At 44.1% G+C, this 21731-nt stretch overlaps 1 protein-coding gene across 5 annotated transcripts; it reads right to left on the bottom strand.

The window, feature by feature from the left end:
• Positions 1-4030: 4030 nt before the first annotated feature.
• LOC100723898 (CMRF35-like molecule 7) lies at positions 4031-14283 on the bottom strand. 5 transcript variants are annotated; one of them, XM_013147051.2, is made up of 4 exons: positions 14107-14283; positions 9265-9594; positions 7333-7417; positions 4031-6026 (listed from the first exon to the last, which is right to left on the bottom strand). In XM_013147051.2, exons 1-4 carry the CDS (start codon positions 14144-14146, stop codon positions 5924-5926), a joined length of 558 nt encoding a protein of 185 aa, XP_013002505.1. In that variant the 5' UTR covers positions 14147-14283; the 3' UTR covers positions 4031-5923. The 5 variants fall into 5 exon arrangements, 3 of the variants coding, with proteins under 3 accessions (XP_013002505.1, XP_063098587.1, XP_063098588.1); XM_063242517.1 differs by having other exon boundaries at positions 7333-7414; XR_010045311.1 differs by having other exon boundaries at positions 5962-6026; positions 7333-7833.
• Positions 14284-21731: the final 7448 nt, after the last annotated feature.

The raw sequence follows: 21731 nt of genomic DNA, 5'->3' as shown, positions 1-21731 counted from the left end.
CAAGTTCTACTCTCTGCCCTGCTCTTCCTTTACTAACTTTAAATTCTAGTCTGCACGACTTCTGGGAGAACATGGTGGATAGATAACAGCAGCCATGGAGGCTCTCTGAGATAGCCAACTTAGATTCCCAGGAATGGTGTGGTGTGGGGAGTCTTAAGCAGGGGAGATATACCCTGCCGATCAAGAACAAGCTAAGATGAGAGAAACCAACTGGAAATGCAATCCCGGTGCTACAACTGGAACAGCTCAAGTCCCAGTGCCAAAGATGAAACCTGTGCCTCTGGAAACTGCAGCTTGGATTTCCTGCTGCTGCTGCTGCATCTGAATCAGCACAGCAGAGACAGAGATGCGAAAGCTCTGAAAGCAGGAATCTGGCAAAACGAATTGAGAGCAGAGCTGGCAGGGAGCCCTGCATCAACCCGCAGTGACTGAGAGGAACGGGGACCCTTCCATAGACTAGGAGGCTCCAACACAGGACATTCTGGGCAGACTAGCCAGAACAGGATGCTGCAGTGACTTCAGTCACATATTTCCCTCTCAAGTGGGATTGGTGGGGAGCACTTGACCTGGGTGACGCCATGGACTAAGACCCAGTAGGCTAGCCCAAGCCAGGTCCCTGCACCTGGCAGTGCACCCTAATGCAGTGAAGCCTGCAGCAGGTTGACTGACCTGGAGGGGCAGGCCCAGCAGAGGATGCCCAGGTCTGTATCTCCCTAGTACACTGCAGTGGGCGGGAACACCTAGCCAGAGTGATTCAAACAAACTGCAACCGATAAAGAAAGAAACTGGGCCTCTTGTATACGTTTGTATGGAAAAAACAGAAAGTATGGGAAGAGGGAGCAACAAGAAAGGGTCCTCAGTCCCCAATTCTGAGAACACTGATCCAGGAAAGGTAAATGCAAAGAAGAATGAGGACAGAAAACATGCAATATCAGACACGGCACCAATAGACATAAGGCGATATCTCCGGGACCTCATAGATAAGTTCAAAAATGAAGTATTTAACCAAGTAAAGTAAGATATAAGTAGAATAGTTAAAGAAATGCTAAGCACCTCCCAAGAAAAAACAGATGGTGGAATGGAAGAACAGAAAAAAAGGGGAGAATTGTTTGATGGAGAAAAAAGAGAAAACATAGAATACATGAAGCAGGTTCAAAGAGATTACCAGGAAATTAAAAACTCTATTGAAAGCTGGCATAACAGCTTGAAAGAAACTAAGGATAGATCATTTGAACTGGAGGACAGATTTGTAATGTGGGAGCATGAAAGGAAAAACTTCTTAAAAATAATAAGGAAACAAGCAGTAACAATACAAAGGCTAGAAGATGATAAGAGGATCTATAAGTTAAGAATTAGAATGTAAAGGAAGAAGCAGGGATACAAACAAATGAACTGCAAAGGCTATTCACAGAAATAAACAAGGAGAATGTCCCTAATATGGGAAAAGGTAAAGATACTCAGATGTATGAAGCATACAGAACCCCAGACACCTACAACCCAAACAGAACTACACCCAGGCATATAATAATCAAAATTCCAGAAATCTAATATAAGAACAGAATATTAAAAGCTATCAGAGACAAGAAACAGATCACTTACAAGGGAACACCCATCAGAATTACAGCAGACTTCTTGGCACAAATCATCAAGTCACAAAGAGTGGCGAAATATTTCAAGTGTTGAAAGACAATAACCTCCAGCCAAGATTGATATATCCTGCACAATGTCCCTAGAAATTAATGGAGAAACAAGGTGCTAACAGGATAAAGAGGAACTAGAGGAATTTGCAACCACCAATTCAACTTTACAGAGAATACTGCAGGACATTCTAAAAGAGAAAACTACCAAGATTCCAGAAACAGTGGCAGAGAGGCCACAATGAAAGGAGCAGAAAGTGAAACGAAGAAGACAAACTGACAACTAATGACAGAAAAAGAGCTCAACAGAAATGAGGTAGAGAAGGTTGGATAGTATGAACAGTTATTTTGGAGAAAACAAGACATCATAGTAGCTAGTGCTGATTTAATATCATCTTGTTTTGAAGTCCCATCAAGCTTTGTTCTTCTGTCTCCATTGGTCTTAACATGTTGTATCTGATTGGATTTTATTATATGTGATAATATAAACAAAAACTTTTATAGACAAGGAGATTATACAGAAACCATTGTTCATTTTCTGTTAGTTGGTTCTAAATACCCTGTAATACTGTCATTCTCTTGAATGGTTTTAAATTGTCTTGATATGTTTGGTGCTACAGTATACGAAGTTATACTCAAAGATTTCAAGGAAAGAGACACTATGGTAATTACTTTTATGTCAGGATATCTTGTGGTGAAACACTGTTTTGCTTAAATGGTTATGTTCTGACCTGTGCTGTTTTGTTGTTATGTCCTCTTTTATCACAATATCCTTTTTTATTATTTATTATTTATTTTTTTTCTTTTTGATTAAGGGAAAAAATAAATAAAAATAACAGGATGTATTATAGTAGCCCACTTTGATTTCCTATTAACTTGATTGAAACCCTGTATTGCTCTCATCATCTTGTTTTGACTGATTTTACTCTATTCTGTTTTGCTTGATAGTACCAAGTTTGAGAGTATAGGCAACAACTATGAAGACAATAAGATTCACTACGATGCCCATTCTGGTTTGACTATTATCTTCTTTTGAAGTCCTGTAATGTCTCCAATATTTTGGTTTTATTGTTTTTTTCTTTACTGTTTTGTTCAATTTTATTATAAGTGATGATATAGGCAATTTTTTTAAGATAGCAAGAAGCATTATGGTAACCATTGCTGATCACCTTGTATTCTGTTTTTACATTATGTACTATGTCCATCCTTTTGATTTGACTGACTCTGTTTTGTTATGTCACATTTGGTTTTATTCTCTTCAAAAAAAGTAATAAGAACTGTGGGAGTAATAAAACCCAAAATGTGTAATTGTCATTGTAAAAAAGAGAAGAAAAGAAAGTGCTCTAAAGGGTATAACTGCATGTATATTTAAGCATATAAGGTAGATAACCATATTACTGTGTTTTTGTTGGATCTTGAACAGAACTGTTTGCAGTCTCACTGTTTGAATGTCCAATATATATGCTTTAACTTTGTAACTTGAAAACTATCTCTAAGATGACAATATGTAACCTATTAACTAGTGATTTCCCACTGTTTATTTTTTTTTGGAAATTCTGTATAACTTGTACCCTTTGTCTGTTTTTTTCTTTTTCTCCTTAAATAAAATTTTTTTTAAATTAAAAAAAAATAAAAACTTCTAGTCTGCAGCTTTTTAAGGTGTGTAGTCTTCAGCTCCAGCTCCTAATGGAAACACATTTGCTGAAAAATGCAGGCTCAATTCCTTTTCATTGATTTCCATGTTCTCTCTTCCCAAAAAAGGAGTCTGTTAGCAAGCCTTGCCCATCAGCTCTCCTGTGAACTCCAGGATTCTTCCCATAAGTGTGTGCCAGGGGAGGGGAGATGTCCATGGCAGATACCTGACAGCTACCTGCTCTGGGGCAGTGGCTTCTCCCTGATGAGCCGTAGGTGATGTAGGAAATACAGAACTTCTGACCTGTTAGATGTCAGATATGTTAAGTTCACGTTCTCTGAGTAGAAGAATAAATTCCAAGGGACAAAGCGTAACAGAAAATAGCACCACCACCCCAGCCAGCGTACTTCAATTCCTTAGTTTCCCTGATAACAGTTCCTGTTGCAGTTCTGGTTGCTTCTGGCTCCAAGAAGCACCTGGTCACTGTGAAGCACAAGTAACAGAACCAATCCCCAACTGAAAAGCCCTTCTGTCCCTGTACGTCTTGCTTGCTTATCCCATGAAAGCCCTAGACCACCAGAGGTCAGGGCCTGATATTTTCAGAATGATCCCAATCAGTGCCCCTTGACATAAAATAAATCTACCTCCAAACCTTGGGTGTTGTTTTGGTGTTTGTGCTTGCCATTGCAAAAGGAAGTTAAGAGTAGGGAAGGTTATTAAGAGAAAACTCCAGGGAGACAGGAGGGGTCCTAAATGGGTAGCCACTTGAAGCCCTTTGTCAGGGATGATTTATTCAGCAAAGTCACAAAGTGCATTCAACAGAAATCAAACTACAGTCAACATATCGGATTACAAGTACTGGACAGCCACTTAGCTAATATTGATCCAACCGGGAAATGGGTCACATAGCTGGAGTACATGGAGAGAACAAAGGCATGTCTGCAAAGGATGAGAAATATAGGTCCAGATATTCTGGCCACCCACCCACGTGCCTAATACTAATCTGGATTCATTGGACCAGGTGGTGCCGATTACAGTAAATATCAGGTTTGGTTTATCTTGCAGACCTGGTTATTGCATCTCCATCCTGAGGTCTGGGTCTGTTCAGAGGGGCTCCCAGTCACAACTCTGACATCTCTGTTTTTCATGCTGACTTCCCCAAGGGCCCGGTCCTTCTCTGTTTGTACCTAACTTAGCTGCCTATCTTAGGAGTAGAACTCAGCTTACTGCTTTCAAAGAAAACAGGGATCCCTTGGTTATTAGTCAGCAATGGTGGGGTCACTCACCCTCCTGAATGGCTGCGCCCCACAAAGCTGCCTTGTCACCCATGTATCGCTAGATCTCCAGGAAGCCAGACCCAGGGGACTGGTCATAGGGGAGGCAGCTGCAGTCAATGGACAGTGGGTCCTGGTCCCAAACAGATTGACTTATCCAGGCTTTCTCTCTCTCCTGAGCTGATCACAGGCCAGAGCCCTGCACCAATCTCAGGTGCAGAGAAAACTTCCTTGGCTGAAGGACAAGAGGGGATCATAGAGTCTCGGTAGAGAGGACAGGCTCCAGAGGCCAAGCCAGGGACTGGAGAGCCCTGCCTTGGTCCCCTGCTGTGACACTGGACCCTTGCTGCCCATCATGGTCATGACAAAGGGCAGGGTGGGTTTAGAGCCAACCTGTGAGCTCAGATGTGGGTTTGTGCTCACCCGTCTGTGGGGGTCACATCTCAGTGGGCCCATTTCTCCTCACACGAAAAGAAGTGTAGTGAAGGCCCCCGACTCATGGCCCCAAGTGACACATTCAGGAATGCTGCTGCTGCTGGCAAGGCATTACAGACATCGCTTCTAAACTATTGAATTTTTAAAAAAACATTATTTAAAAGAAACAGCATCATCGCCCTGGGATAATTTTCATTGTCTGTCCCCTCCCCAACTTGAAGGGGCTCTCAAGGCTCAGTGGGGTCTTTGAGCAGGAGCCCCAGCAGCTGTGCTGGGTACAAAGGCTCAGGTCAGCTCCAAGGGGGGAAGGGAGGAGGAAAAAAGGGGAAGAGGGCAGGGCTGGGGAAGAAGAGGAGGAGTGGGAGGAAGCCGCTGTTCCAGCAATGTAGACTGAGTCTCGTCCTCCCTGGAGGCAGGGACACCCAAGCTCATTCCTCAGAACTGCCCGCAGGAGGACCATGCCTCAGTCAGAGACTCGTGGCCATAAGCCATCAAAACCCAACCAGATTAGATTATGGAAAAAATGATTTTTCAAAATCCCACTTCAAAAAAAGTCCTATTTCAGGCATTGGAGCAGGGAGGGTGGTGGGCTGGTCCTTCCGTCTCTCATCTGGGCTTCTGTCTCAGGCTCTGCCTGCATTTTCCCAGCAGAGGATGTGGCCCCTGGCCTTGAGCTGCCTCTGGTGGCGTGGGGTGTCTGCCACCTGAAGTAAGATGATGCCTCTGAGCTGTGCGAGCTGTGCAGAGCAGGGAGGATTTGTAGCCAGCTCCCCACGATCCAGTCTGTCCTTGTGCCCTCAGGGCATGGGGCATTTCTTGCACAGCCCTTGTCCCCACCAGAAACAGGGTCCGGAACAGGAAGCCTCTGCACACCCATCTTTCTAAGGAGTCATGTCTTTGGTCAGAAGTTCAGAGTTCAGATTTTTACAGGTAGGGTGCCCCCACTACTCCTGGGGTACCCTCTGCAACCCCTTCAACCAGAGGACAGCACCGGCCACGATGAGCAAGATGGGCACCTTCACAAACGCCAGGAGTAGGTAGTGGGTCCTGTGAGAGGAACAGCCGTCAGAGCCCAGTGACGCTCGGTTGCCCCGTCCTCTGTGGCTGCACAGGGGAGACCCAGGCTGCAGATCTGGAGACCCTGCACCCACCGCTGCTCCCAGGATCCTTGTTCACGGTCCAGCCCTGAGGCCACCCCAGATGTAACCTCAGCTGGTCGTGCCTGGGCACTTCCTCCTTTTTAGTTGTATTTCTGGGACTTCTCTTTCCCAAAGCACAAGGGAGACCTAAAACTTTGGTGAATGTGTAATTACAAAAAAATTCACTAGAGTAAAAGTCACATGGACATTGATCCCCTTCACCCCAAACACACTGTGCCATTCGTACCGCTCTGGGAAGCAGTTCTGGAAGTCATTTGTGGGTGGGAGGGGATATCCTTATAAATCGTGCTGAAAAAAATCTATATACAGCAAATGAGGCTGCCAGGTGCCATTCAAAGGGAAAGGCAGGCTTGTAAAAAAACAGGCTGCAGTGGGTCCTCATCCACTTTGTTCACCTGATCTGAATGACCGTGAAAGATAATCATTTTGAATCCATTCAGGACATTAAGGCAGCCATGACAGCATAAGACACTCATGAAACAGAACTTCCAGAACTGCTTCAGAAAGTTGCAAGCACAATGGAATAAGTGTATCCTAAAGGAGCGGGAACCTTTTGAAAGGGATTCATAACAATATGTCTTTTAGGGGCTGGGGATTTAGGTCAGCGGCATAAGCACCTGCCTTGCAAGCAGGTGGTTGTGAGTTCGATACTGATAAAAAGATAAAAAAAAAAAAAACCAATGTGTCTTTTACTAAAATTTTTACTAAATTTTTAAGAACGTAAACACACATTGTATTTTTCTGTCACTTCCAATACAAACCTGTAGGCCACCACCTGCAGGCTGTGTTTTCCTGCCTCTGTCCCCCTAACGCCAGCTTCATGTTGATATCACTCTCCCTGCTCTGTGTCCCATGATGTCTTGTATCATGGAGATTGGTACCTTATCTCCCTTGGAACCCAGGGGGCCACCCGTGCTTTTTGGTTGACCAGTGAATGGATGGCGACACTTAGAGAGGAGAGTTCTGCAGAAGGCTTTTCTGATGAGGGTGAGATGGGGAATTGGTGGCTGAGGACTCTTGGGGTGGAGGGAGGAAGGGCTTGGGGCTTTCACTTGGGCTGTAACAAGTGCTGACATTGGAGACAGAAACAGGCAGCGTCCTCACGCCTGGATTTCGCATGGAGAAACCCAGGAGTAAGGCACAAGGCAGTGGCCATGCAAGGCTGGACAGGAGGAAGGAGTGCAGGCCCTTACCTTGAATGGGACCCAAAGGACACGCCAAAGCTACTCTCATCACTAGGTCCATCAAGGGGTTTGGAAGTCAAATTGACCATTCCTGCTAGACACAGGCAGGGGTGGACACAGGTTAGTGATATAGACTGGGTTTTTTCACGGCTCTAATGCAATGCCAGCCTGGGAGCCCGCCGTCAAGAGACCTCCTCTGTGCTGGGCTGGAAAGATTCACCTCTTCAAATGCAGTTCCTTGGGCTTTATTGAGTCATGTGACACCCAACACAGTCATTTCCCCTGTCGTTTTCAGGTGTGGAAGGAAAAATAAAAAGTAGAAAAAAAGCACCATCATTTCTTCATTTATTCAAAATAAAATGCCTGGTCCTTTCCACTCATATGGAACCCAAACTCAACTCAGGAGCAAAGTTCCAAAAATGGAGTGCCCAGTGATTAGAGCCATCAGGAAGAGGAGGGGCTCGGGAAGGCTGGTGAGTAGAGGGTGCATTGCAGTTAAATACTGAACAACTGTGAGGAATGAAACATTCTGTGTGAGATGATTTATGGGAGCAGTTTTGTCACAGATTCCCGACACCCTCTGGGCCTTGAGCATTCCTGACCTATAACTCCCCCCTCACCTCAGCACTGGGGATTGAACCCAGGACTTTGTTGCTAAATTACATCCCCAGCCTTTTATGTTTTGAGGCAAAGTCTGACTAAATTGCTAAGTTGCTCAGGCTGGGCTTGAACTTGTGATCCTACTGCCTCAGCCTCCCAGGATGCTGGGGTTACAGGTATGCCTCACTACCCCTGGGTTGTAGCTACCCTTTAATTTAGTCCTTGGCCAAGAAAGCTCTTTTCTCAAAGATCCCCAGCTGCCATCACCCCAGGCAGCTTCTAGGTGGGCTCTAGATACTGTAATTTTAATCCCACAGCTCCTGTGGAGGCCCCTGATTGCCACTAGGACCCCTAAATGCCTTCTCCCTAAAGCTCCACATAGCCTTTTGCTTCTCTGTCCCTTGCCCACATTTCTTACCCAATCCTCTTCCTGTCTCCAGAGTCCTTTTGAACTTCCCCTACATGGTCACAGTGAGGAAGTCTTGCTTGGGTGGATTTTTTTGGACCCACATTACCCAGGGGCACCCCAGCTGTCCTTCACTGGTTTGGACTCTAACAACACACTGGCCTGCTTGAAAGCTGACACCATCCAAGTGCCCATCACCATCAGCCACGTGGACACAGGGATGAGGGTGGCTGAGCACCAGTGAGCTGGGTAGAAGCAGGGAGGGCTCATTTTCAGATGCCAGTAATAGCAGCAGGAGGATGCTGAACCCCTTGGGAGTCTGCGGCATGATGAAGGTTCCAGGCAGCCAAAGAGCTCCCTGAGGTGCTATTTGAGCACCTCCACGGGTCTTCCCCCCTTTGTTTACTCTCCTAAGTCAGACAGGTGCAGGAGGGGACCCAGACAGGAGAGAGGCTGCAGAATGCTCAGCAGTGCTCTGGGTTGGTCAGGGCTGGAGGTCAACACTGGCCGCCTGGGTTGTCCCAGCTCCCTACTGTCCCATGTTACAACAGATCTGCTTGAGTTCCAGGAGACTGACCACTCCCCAGACAGATGCCTTGGGACCCTCCCCAAACCTTCAGGGCCCATTCAGGGCTCCAATGGGAGATTGAGGACACTAGGGCTATGTAGCCCCAAAACAGTGGGGCTGGGCCACAAGTTGCCGAAAGAGAGGTCCCCAACCCTGCCCCATCCTGAGATCTACCAGTCATGTTGCATGCCAGCTGGATACTTAGAGGGCCTCAGAGGTGGGGGTGGACGTGCTGGGTCTTCCTCACCGCTCTCAACCCTCCCCCATCTGTCTGTCTGCCTGTCTGTTTGTCTCTCTGTCTCCTAGGCTGCTGCATTTTTCCATCCTAAGCACCATGCTTTCATAGGGCAGAAGAGAAAGTTCTTACCTGGGTCGATGATGAGTTTCACGGGTACCCCAGGGTCGGTAAAAGACCTCTCAATCCCACACCAGTAAGTGCCCGCATCATCTTGCCTAAGCCCCTCCATGGTCACCTTGAATGACCAGTATGTCTGATTGTCCCTGATGGACACCCGGCCACTCTTCTCTTCTTGCTCTGAACCTCTGGTTTTAACAAGGACGCTGCACACGCGCCTCCTTCTTCCTCGACACCACCACTTATTGTAGGTCTTCCATCTTGAGCTGTAGTGACACTGCACCGTCACCGATCCCCCCTCTGAGCCCCTCACAGACGCTGGGCCTCGGAGGGAGAAACAACCTGAAAACAAGAATCGCCAAGGACAGCTGCTGGCACCCCGAGCCAGGTCGGTGTCCAGAGACTGGACGAAGGTCTCCACTCCCCACCCACCCTGACACCCCTGCTTTTAGCAGCTGTCTCCTCTGAGGTCCGGCTTCCTGTAACCCCCGGTGAGAGGCTCGGGCTCCCCAGGCCTCCTCTCCCCAGGCCTGTGACACTTCTGATTTTCTGCCACCTTAATTCTGTGCTCTTCTGATCTCTCCCTTCTCATCTGTCTACTCAGCCTCAGAGGCTTCGACCAATTCTCTCTGCCTTTCTCTCTTTAAATCTTGGTGCAGCTGGTGTATGTTAGTAAATATTTAACATCAGTTTTCTGTGGAAAATATCCTCTGGTTCATAATGTTTTGCCAATTTCTTCTTTCTTTCTTTCTTTTCTTCTTTGAGACAGGGTCTGCCTTTGTAGTCCAGGCTGGCCTCATACTCACTGTGATCTTCCTGCCTCAGCCTCCTGAGTGCTGGGATTACAGACATGCAGCACCACACCTGGCACATTTTGCCAGTTTCTGTGGTGTAAATGCTCCTGTCATGGCAGGTGCCAGGCTAATGGTGTGTTGCTGCTGGGCACACTGAGCAGCAATGCCCACGAGCTACTCTTGTGTAACAGTGTGAGTCAAGTATGAGCTGACTCCGAACACCCCAGGGAAGCCCAGGGAGCCTCTCCAGCCGTCAGTGGTTTCCACTTGTGTCCCCAGAGAGGGATCCCTCCATTGTCATGGCTTCCATTATTGCCTACATCCTGGATTCCCCAGATCCATCTCATAGCTTAAATTCTTCCCTTCGCTCTGGCCCCCCGCTCACAGGCACACACCAAATATCTCCTCCGTTCAGTAGGCACCGAACAGAAGGTGGTGCCTCCCCAGCCTGAGTCTCCTTCCACCTCCTCTCTAGATGCCTGGGCTGGGAGTTTCTGCAGTAGGACAGGTCTGAAGCCCCAGGCGGACGCCACATCCTCACACCTTGGACCTTCTCCCTGTGTTACTTCTGTTTACTTGAGATTTGTACTTGTGGTCAGCAGGATAACGCCCTCCCAATACTCAGAACATATGAATATGTCCTTAACATAGAAACAGAGAATAAGCAGATGTGATTAAAGATTTTGAAGCCAGGGATGTAGGTTAGTGGCACAAGAACCTATCTGGCAAGCATGAGGTCATGAGTTCAAACCCCAGTACAGAAAGAAAGAAAGATTCTAAGGTAAGGAGGTGATCCTGTATTAGCCAGTGAGTACTTGTAAGTGAAAAGGTTAACAGAGGGTAGGTTTGATGATGACTTGTTGCTGGCTTTGAAGATGGAGGAGGGGTTGTGTCCAAGGAAGGCTTTCTGGAGAGAAAGCTTTCCAAGAGAGCTTTCTGGAAAAGGCATCGGAACAGATCTTCCCAGACAACTTCAGAAGGAGCAACCTCAACACTGGCCAGGAGGATCATTTCAGACCCCTGATCATCAGAACAGTAAGATTGTGACCTTGTATTGCTCTAAGCCACCAAGCCACGGGAAATGCATATGGTATTCAATCAGCAGAACCAACTTTGTGAGCTTCAGACCAGCAACTCCACTGTGGAGCCTCCCTAAGGAGCTTGGCGTCCTGAGGGGTCCTGTGCTCTCTGCAAGTGATTCAACACCTTGCAAGGGCACCTGGCATGATTATCTAGGCCTCTGTTCTTGCAGGCCACAGGGACGGGATGATCAAGCAGAGAGAGCATGAGCTGTGCATACAAATGATGTATGATCACGGACTAGTTGGGAAACTTCGGGTGAGTTACTTAACTTCCCCAACTTTTGCTTCCTTATTTATAAAATGCCCATGCCACCTTCTCCCTCATGTAGGTTGTTACATGACTTAGCTGTGTGTCCAGTTACATTTAGGGCATGTTTCGTCAGCAATTGTCCATCAACAGGTCAGGACCTTGGCTGGTGCCCGGATTGTGGCAGCAGCCTCCAAGTCCCCAGCACCTGCCTTCCAGTCTCCCTTCCCTCCCTTTTGCCCTCGAGACTGTCTGTCCCTCATCGGCACCTGCTGTGAGCACTTGAACCTTACAAGATCCCCAGCAGCCATCCTCCCTGCCTCACGGGGATTTACACGCTTCATTCCGGTGTTAATATCTTTTTCACTAGCTGGATCGTACTTCTTGTCCAGACTCATTGTTTGTCCCTCTTTGTCCCAGACTCGAGACTCTAAATCGCCTCCACTTTTCTCTTTCCCTCCTGATGTGCCCTCATGTACAGCCTCCTTCCTGGAAGCACTCTACAAGTGCCTGCCCTCTGCCCCGTCACTTTCCACACCTCCTCCAGGGTGCCGGCTCCAGCTCTGTACACCTCCACCACCTCCTCCTGTTGCAGCCCGGCTCTTCCTGCAGAGTCTGAACACCACACTGGTGTTTTAGTTCAGTAATCTGTCTCTTTTCCTGTCTTCCTCACCAAGATATGAGCTCCCAGAGAGCAGAGCTTCTGTTTTTATTCATTCTCTCTCTATCTCCAACTCTCTCTTTCCCCCTACTCACATCCTCGAGGTCTCACTCAATGTGTGACTCATGGTAGATACCAAGAGAGTCAGAGGTTGTTTTTGAAAAGAAGCAGAGCACCATGATCTTGGTCATCATTAGTTCATTTCTAGGATTGGGAACAATTTCCATGGCAGTGAACAAGGCGCCTTGGGTGTTATTTGCAGTACTGATGTTGCAGTAATCATTGGAAGAATTCAATGATTTAACAGAGAATTAAATTAATAAATTATGGTCCACATACTTGTCACCCTAGCACCTTGGGAGGCAAAAGCAGAAAGATTGAAAGTTCAAGTCCAGCCTGGGAAGCATAGCAATAACCTATCTAAAAATAGAGTATAAAAAGGACTGAGGGTGTAAAAAGCTGAGGTAGAGCTCCCTATGTTCAATCCCCAGCACTGGGGATAAGAAAGACACATTTTCAGACAATGTTAGGAGAGATGCCTGACATATATTATTACTAGATTTTTTAAGAAGTTGTCTAACCGACTATGATTCTATTTCTGTTTTTTTCTATAGTACATGCATTTTTAAAAATCTAAAAATGTACTCTAAGCTTTTCACACTTAGCACTGAGACTGGGTTTTGCAGGGGGAATTTCTCTTTCTAAATCATACATTTCTATTGTGTATAAACGTTTGTGAGGGCATCAATGGATAAAAGAGTAAGAAAAAAAAATCTTAAAAATGAGTAAGCTAGCAGAAGAGTTGGTAAAAGCCAGCAACTGCTGTGAATTAAAATCAAATGCAGGAGTCAGCGAGGAGGGGTAAGCCTTTTCTTCAAAGAAAAATAACCCAGTTACAGTAGGGAGGAAGGGTTTGATACAGATTGTATTTGCAGTCCTTACAAACAGCAGAAAGACTTGCAGATATTACTTACCACAGGTGTCCCACCAAGCCCAGTGTTAGTGACTGAATGTGGCCCAAATGCACTCACACTGTAGTCGGGCCCATTTTAAAGTGTGTGTGTGTGTGTGTGCGCGTGCGTGTGTGCACAGAAGAGGTGTTGTAAAATGGGTAATGATGGATGGAGCCTGTGACTGAGAGGCCAAGCAGGGCATAAGTTCAAGCCTAGCAGTGAGACCCTGTCTCAAAAGAAAAAAAGAAAAGGCTGGTAACGCAGCTCAGTGCAAAGGCTCTGGGCTCAGTCTCCAAATCAACAGCTATAGAATTAGTTTGCAGGAGAAAGCGGGTGGAGGCAACGGAGCAGCCGTCAGCTGGGGACAGAACGCTAGGTTCCAAGCCAAGGGCTTTCGGCGCAGAAAAGACTCTTCAAATGTTAGCGCTTCATTTTTGTGAATCTGAGATATAAATTTTGTCCTTTGTGTCAGTCCTTGCTGTGTGCACAAACTCTTCCTCTAAATAATCTCAGGGTGTGGCATGTTGTGTCCCTGGAAGTAGAGGAGCATTAGTGGGTGTGGGAATGGGAGTGAGGCACCACCATGGATGAGGTGCATGGGTGTGACAGCATGCAGGTGTGTACCTTTGAGTTCACTCTGTGTGTGTGTGTGTGTGTGTGTGCGCACACGCATGCATGCGCCCCCAGGCCTCCCCACTCAGCCTGCACCTCTGGGTACAGCGGTGCTGTTTCAGGATGCTTGCTGGAAGGACAGATTGCTTCCTTTAAGGAGCAGCAAGGGACCGGCCTCCGAGGCGCTCTCTCTGGTTCTCGAAGTGGGAAAGTCCTGCTTTTCCCAGTCAGCACATTTCTCCTGGTGCCTCGCTGTGCCCTGCCCTAGTCTTCAAACCTGTACTCTCCACGGTCTTCTTTAACAACCATCCCATTTCCCTTTCCCCTCCTCATCCTCAGGGCCGGATACACTCTGGGCATTATGCAGGGCGCGGTGCACTGCTGCAGAACCGACTCACAAAACCACCCTTGTTTTGGTGGAAAGGCGAGTCTCCTCCAGGGACAGCTGCCCTCTGCCTCCTGGTCTGCTCCTGCAGTACCAAGCCCCAGGCCCAGCCCCACTCACCTGGAAGGCTAAGAAGAAGCAGAGCCCAGGTCAGTCGCATGGTCCTGCTTCCCTGCTCACCGCTCTGACCTACAGGAAGCAAAGCCAGCACAGATCTAGCTGCACTCTTGAAGGACTGCCTGAGCCCAGGCTCAGCACTTCTGCTGTCCGGATTGCTTTGATCGTCTTACTTATTCATTTCCTAGTGTAGAGTGAGTATTTCCTGCTTTTAATTACTCAGCAGTTATGTCTTTCTTACATAACTGGATTATCAGTCAAGAATGTCCTCACTTCGTAGGAAAGAAGATGCAAGGGGCCTGTGCAGGTCGAAGAGGGGCAGGGGACACAAGATTTCAGACTAGTTGTGGGTGGGAGCATCTAGTCTTCGGGCCTCAGGTCAAGGCAGGCAACACCCCAGATGTCAACTCCAGTAATGGATCTGCACCTCAGTGATGGGCCATAGCAGGAGGGAACCTCAACTCATGAGGAGCGTCCTTGGCTGTCTGAGCAAGGTTTGGTCAGTGCCGTAGCCAAGTGCAGAAAGTAAAGACTGCGGTCACAAAGATTTGGGCTCTTAGTTTTCTTACAATGGACAACTTGCTGAATCCTGAACCTGTCTTTTGTTTTGTTTTGTTTGTGTGTATGTGCGTGTGTATGTCTATAAATTTGCTTTACATGATTTTTGTGAGAGATTTGAATGAGAACAATGACTTGAAGTTTTAGTGCTAAGAAAAAAGTGAGTTGGGTCCCAAAATTGTAGAGCAGTGAACGCCAGCAACTCAGCTTCTGTATGACAGAACATGTAGAGTCTGGAAAACATCAGTGGGGAGGGAATCAACAGTGTGAGGAGAAGCTACCTGGAACCACAAGGGAACTGACTGAGGTGAAGAAGATAGGATTAGGTAATAGAGAAGAGATAGCTCACACTGCGGAGAGACCATAAAGTAGAGGGCACCGGCTGGCTCACTGCCGGCTGGGAGGCAAAGTGACCCTAACAGCATCTTTGCTTGCATAGGGGTAAAGAGAGCCATCTGTGGTTGGACAGGACACTGTATCTGAAACAGTGTCCCCAATCAGTGGTCGGTGACTGACTTCAGTACAAGTACCTGCAGTGACAACCCAGAGAGAGGAGCTGTACAGGGACACCGTCATAGGGAAGGGCCGAGGGTTGAACCTGGGTCCCAGAGCAGCCCTGGATGCTTCGCCACTGTCAAATTCTCAGAGTGGACAAGGGAAATTGAGGCAGGGATGGTGAGCACCGTCCTAGCTCCCACAGTCAGAGGCCAGGTTAAGCCTGAGTCACACAGGATTGGAAGCCCTCGCTGGCATGGTGCTGTTACTGGAAGCAGATCTCTACATCTGTTCCGTCCTTCACTACCAACTGTGCACTCAATTTTCCCTGTTAACCCCTTCTGAACATATCCCACACCCACACCATCATTATGGTCCGTTTTCTCCCTCTTATTTCCTTCTTCCCATGCCACAGAGTGGAGGATTTAGGAAAGGGGAGGAAGAAAGAAAATAAACCTTTTTATTTCATCTTCTCTTCCTCACTCTGGTATTACGTGGTGCCAAACCCTCTGGGCTTTCAATAACTGATTCTATAAAATGACTCTTGAACGATGTTTTTCACCATTAGAGGAGATGCAGCTGTCCGATTTAGTGTACATTAGCCATGAATCGAGATTTGGGTCGTTTATTGCTTACACTATAACCATGTTTTCTCTAGGCTAAAGGGAGGCCCTCAAAGTCTTGCAATATTGGCTCTCAATTAGACCTAATTATCTATCTGCACTGTAAAAGCTTAGACTCTCAGTAACTGATTTGATTGCACAGGAATAGTCCTGACTGGTGGACAATTCTGTGCCAGAGGAACCATTTGCCGAGTCCACCACCACACCCAGGGACAAGGACAGCAAGAATCCCTCGAATTCAAACTGGAACTCGAGCTGGATCGGATTGTGAAAAATTGCCTGCAACCCGCAACAAAGAAGTCCTGGGTCTGAGGCAGCTTCAGTGTTGTGGGAAGGGAGTCAGAGGAGTTGCTGGCATGTGAGCACTTAGACTCTGGCAAAGAAACCACTAGGAACCCATATGCAGTGTCTCACGGACATATTTAATCTGTGCTCCCATCTGACATCTTGTAGGTTTAAGGTTTTTGCTTTGTTTTGTTTATTTCTTTTTAGGATGAATTTTTGCATGTTTCCTGATTTATTTAGTAATGTGGGGTTCTGCCATGTACTGCTATGGTTTCCTGTGTTTATTAGATTGTTATTTGTGTGTATTTATTATTTCACTGACTCTAATTTAACAGGTGTCTCGGTTCCCTTTCTTATCTCAGATCTTTATCCAGTTTCTTCACTTCAAACCCCCAATATGATTACTAACATATCTCTTTATTCTTTTTCCAAGCATACAAACTCCTCCTCCCAAGATATTATTTTATTTATTTATTTTTTGGTACTGGGGATCGAACTCTTGACTGTGCCCTTGCAAGGCAAGCACTTATGCTAAATCCCCAACCCCTCCTCCCAAGATTTTAAATTCACCATACTTAGCTTCCTCCCAGTCTCTCCTATCTTCTCCTTGATCCTCCCCCTCCTAGGCCTTTGGCTCTTCCATATCTTACTTAGTTGATTGTTCTTCCTATCAGTGAATTCTGACAACCATACAACTCTCCTCCATATCAAAGTAAACCTTTTTCTCCCATATCTCACCCTTGCCCCCACAAAAAATCCTCTGAAAACTCTCAATACAAACTCTTCAACTCAGCTCAAAGTACTCCACTGAAATCAGACTTCTCATCAAGCTGTTTTTCTCATCTCCTACTACTGTCCCCTATAACCTCCCCCTTAGGGTCTAATACCCCATCTAATCACATGTCCTTCTCCCCACCCTCAACACGGAACAGCCACAAATAATAAACTGCCACAGCACTCACCGAGAATGGCATAGCAAGGTGGCGGCCAGGATTGTCATATAGAAGTATTATAAGATTGAATTTGTGGATGCTGTCATAACCAGAATATTTCTTTTGGGAAAACACAGGGACAGTGTCAGAATCACTTAAAGTACATAACAGAAGGAGTAAACTCTAACAGTAGACATACAAAGCTGAAAATTATTCAGAAAGAGGCAATATCCTACTAGAAATTTCCATATATGTCAAAAACATTCCTAATTTCTCTAGTCCTCAACTTGCAGTAACACTCCCAAAAAGGAGAGGGAGAAAGTGAGGACCATATATAAGTTTTAAAAGACACATGCATAAACAAATAAACACAGATACACATAGGAGGATGGCAAAGCAAGGAAACAAGATCTCTGGATCTCACAGCTCTCTCAAGGCAGAGCAAAGGACCACAAAGGGAGAAGAAAGCTAATACCAGGTGGCAGAAATCTATGAAAGTTCATAGAAGGGATGAAGGAAATAGGTGCATTCAAAAAGGAAACGAACCAAAATTCACAGCAGTGTTATTCAGTATGTCCACAGTGAATTTCAGAGAAATGGGGGAAATGCATAAGCTAACCAAAACAGTTCCAAATTTAAATGACAAATTCAACAAGGACATGGAATCCTTGAAAAGATGTTGAACAGAAATAACTGAAATAAAAAACCACATGCAATTCATGCATTGCAGAAATGACTACTGTGAAGACAAAAGAGCTCAAAGAAGCCAAAAAGTGAAGAGGAGGACAAGAGGCTCCCCAGGAGATACTAGACGGCAAGAAGAACATTCGAAGGCTAAAGTTAGAGGAAAACTAGGTGAGAGCACAGATGGAGTCACTAACATGCTAACAAAAAGTCACTGAAAAATATTCCAAACATAAGAAAAGAGTTTAAAATACAAGTAAGTAACATTACAGACCATCAAACAATTATGATGAAAAAAGAAGCCACCAAAGCATATCCTTATTAAATTACCAATTATCCAACAAAAAATTAGAGTTTTAAAAACAGCCAGAGAAAAACAACAACAAAAAAATCACATATAAAGGTAAACCAATTAAAATCACAGCAGACTTCTCAACACAAACCCTAAAGGCCTGAAGAGCTTGGAATGAAATATTTCAAGCTCTAAGAGCAAATAACTTCCAATCCAGATGAACTTACTCAGAAAAGCTATCATTCAAAATAAACAGCAAAATAAGGAATTCCCATTGCATAAGCCCAGTTCAGAAGATAAATAAGTGCTAAACCAGCTCTAGAGAAAACTTAAAAATATTCTTGACAAGCTATCATTCAAAATAAACAGCGAAATAAAGAATTCCCATTGCATAAGCCCGCTTCAGAAGATAAATAAGTGCTAAACCAGCACTAGAGAAAACTTAAAAATATTCTTGACAGAAACAATGAAATGGACACAGCTAAAAACACAAAGGAAACTAGTGAGGTCAATGGATAAACAGTAGCAAAAACACCAGGGAAAGAAGAACAAAGTCCACACAACAGATAAAGAAGGCAATGACAGTAAATAACCAACATATCTCAGTAATACCTCTCAATGCCAATGGCCTAAATTCTTTTACTGAAAGACACAGACTGGCAGACTGGATCAAAAGACAGAATCCATTCATCTGTTGCATTCAAGAAATTCATCTAATCCAAAGAGATCTTCATAGACTAAAAATTCAAGAATGGAAAACAGTATTTCATGCACCAGGACACTGAAAACAACCAGGAGTAGCAGTTCTAATATCAGGCACGGTAAACTTCAAGCTAAAACTGATTAGAAGAGACAAAGAAGTTCACTACACACTAGTTAATGGAATAATCCCAACAAGAAGAGATAATATTGATAAACATATATGCACCAAATATTAGAGCACTTACTTTCATAAAACAAAAACTGTGGAAATGAAAAGATCAAATAAACACTAACACAGTCATAGAAGGGAATTTTAACACGCCACTTTCACAAAGAGATAAGTCAACGAAACAAGAAATCAATAAAGAAATTTCAGAGCTGAACCAGAACAAATGACTTAATGGATATATCCAGAATTTCCATTCCTCTACAACAGAGTATACATTCTTTTCAGCAGAATGTTACTTTTTCCAAAATAGATCACATTAGTTCACAAGGCCTGCTTAAGTAAATATAAAAGAAAAGAAATTATTTCATGCACACTATCAGATTACTGTGCAACAAAAATAGAAATCAGGGCTGGGGATTTAGCTCAGTAACGTAAGTGCCTGCCTGGCATGACAAAGTTGTGAGTTCAATCCCTGGTACCAAAAAAGAAAAAGAAAAAAGAAAGAAAGAAATCAGTGTCAGAAGAAGTTTCAGAAAAAGCTAATTTCCTGGAAAATAAACAACATACTTCTAAACAACCAATGGGTCACAGAAAAAAATTTAAAAATAAATTTTTTTTTAACTTATTGGATGTTAATGATCATGACGGTACAACTCATTGAAACCTCTGAGACATAATGAAAAGAGTTCAAAGAGCAAAATTCATCACAATCAATGTAGGAAGACAGAGCAAGTTAAAATAGATAACCTTATGAGAAGACTTAAGATATTTAGAAACAGCAACAAACCAGCCCCGCATCAAAATGAAGGAGGAAAATTATAAAGGTGAGAGCAGAAATCAACAAAATTGAGATTTTAAAAAACAGCAAAAAAAATTGATTGAAAAATCTGGTTCTTTGAAAGAGTAAGTAATATAGATAAGCCCCTAGCCAGATTTACCAAGAGAAAAGGGAAAAGACTCACATCAATGCAATTAAAAATGGGAAAGCTAAAGTCACAACACGATCTGTGAAATCCAAAACATAGCTAGTAATTACTTTGAAAAATTATATTCCAATAAATTAGCAAATTTTGAAGAAATGGACAGATTCCTAGATACATACAAACTACCAAAACTAACCCGAGGACATAGATTTGCTTAATTTGTTATTGGGTTAATAATCCAATAACAAGCATTAAATCTGATACTGTAAAAAGGAGCTACCAACACTAACAGCCCAAGACCTGATCTGTTCACCACTGAATTCTACAAAACCTTTAATGATGTTATATCATCAATACTCTTCAAGTTCTTCAAAGAAGTTGAAAGAGACGGAGTGCTCCCAAACTCATTTATGGAAGCCAATATCACCCTGGTCCTAAAACCTGATAAAGACTCAACAGAAAATGAAACTATAGGTCAATCTCCTTGATGAACATAAATGTAAAAATCCTCTGCAAGATATTAGCAAATAGAATTCAGCACATTATCAAAAACATCATACATTGTGATCAAGTAGGTTTCATCCTAGAGATACAAGAATGGTTGAACATATGTTAGTATGATATAATATATCACAAATACCATAACAAGTTGTGTAGGAAAGGATTTTCTAAGCAGAACCTCAATTACACAAGAAATCACAGTAAGAATCAACAAATGGAAGTACATCAGACCAAAAAGCTTCTGTGCAGCAAAAGAATCAATCAGTAGATTGAAGTCACAACCTACAAAAGGGAAATTTTTTTTCAGCTACTTCTGAGACAGAGCACATGAAAATAAACCCCAAAATTAAACCACCTAAAATTAAAGATCGATTCAAGAAATGGTCAAGAGAAATGAACAGACATTCCATAGAGGGAGAAATATAAATGCTCTAAAAGATATGAAAAAATGTTCAACATCTCTGGCTATTAGAGAAATGCAAATTAAAACATTGCTAAAGTTCTATCAGACTCCAGAAAGAATGGCATTCATTAAATCAAACAATAACAAATGCTGGTGAAACTGATGAAAAAGGAACCCTCCTTCATTGCTGCTGAGAGTGTAAACTAGTACAACCATTTGGAAATAACTATGATAGTTTTTCAAAGAACTGAAATTATAAATTCCATATGATCACGGGGAATTTAGTTCAGTGGTTCAAGTGCTTGGCTGGTAAGTGCAAGATCGTGGGTTCAGTCCCTGGTATTAAAAAAAAAAAAAGACAAATTCCATATGATCCAGGAATCCCCTTGCCAGAGCTTAAGACACCACACTACAGAGATGGATATGTGTGTAACAGTGTTTATAGCCGCACCACTCATTTGCGAAATCCTGGAAGCAGACTGTGTACATGTCACCAGAGGACTGGTTAAAGAACATATGCTATTTATATATAAGTAGTAACTTGGTTATAAAGAGTGACAGATTTGAGATATTTGAACAAAAATGGATTTTCCTGGAAAATATGTTAAATGAAATGAACCAGACACACAAGCTTAAAGACTATATGATATATCTCAATTGATTGGGGCAAAGTACAAAGAGGAGAAAAAAGGATGGACAAAAGGGATGAAAGGAGATGGATCTCATGCGACAGGGAAGTGATCCAAAGGAACAAGTGAGTGGTTAGAAGGGAAAGGAGAATAAGCAGAATAAAGATATACCATGTACACGGATGTAATAGCCTCAATTAATATCAACATTATATTCCATAATACGAGCTAAGATTGATAAGAATAAAAATTGGGACAGGAAAATTGGAGGAGGAAGGAGAGAGAGGGAGGAAGGGGGGCTTTAAAAAAAGAAAAATGTTGTGGTATGCACATGTAACCACTTCCCAAAATGATTGTAAACTGCTTGAACCACAAACCTGGACTGATAAAACTTTGAGGAAAAAAAAAAAAAAAAACAAGTCCTAGGACACA

This window comes from Cavia porcellus, unplaced genomic scaffold, assembly GCF_034190915.1.
Source record: "Cavia porcellus strain 051 isolate PalLab524CR breed Dunkin Hartley unplaced genomic scaffold, mCavPor4.1 scaffold_32, whole genome shotgun sequence".
Taxonomy (NCBI): domain Eukaryota; kingdom Metazoa; phylum Chordata; class Mammalia; order Rodentia; family Caviidae; genus Cavia; species Cavia porcellus.
Note: the sequence above shows the minus strand (reverse complement) of the source record. Positions and strands in the feature narration are given on the sequence as shown.

Excerpts from the sequence above, each read along its gene's own strand:
- LOC100723898 (XM_013147051.2), bottom strand. The coding sequence starts at position 14,146 with ATGCGACTGACCTGGGCTCTGCTTCTTCTTAGCCTTCCAG. Across the intron at positions 9,595-14,106 it reads GCTTCTTCTTAGCCTTCCAG|GTTGTTTCTCCCTCCGAGGC; the intron begins GTGAGTGGGGCT and ends TCTTGTTTTCAG. Across the intron at positions 6,027-7,332 it reads TCCTTTGGGTCCCATTCAAG|GACCCACTACCTACTCCTGG; the intron begins GTAAGGGCCTGC and ends TTCCTCTCACAG.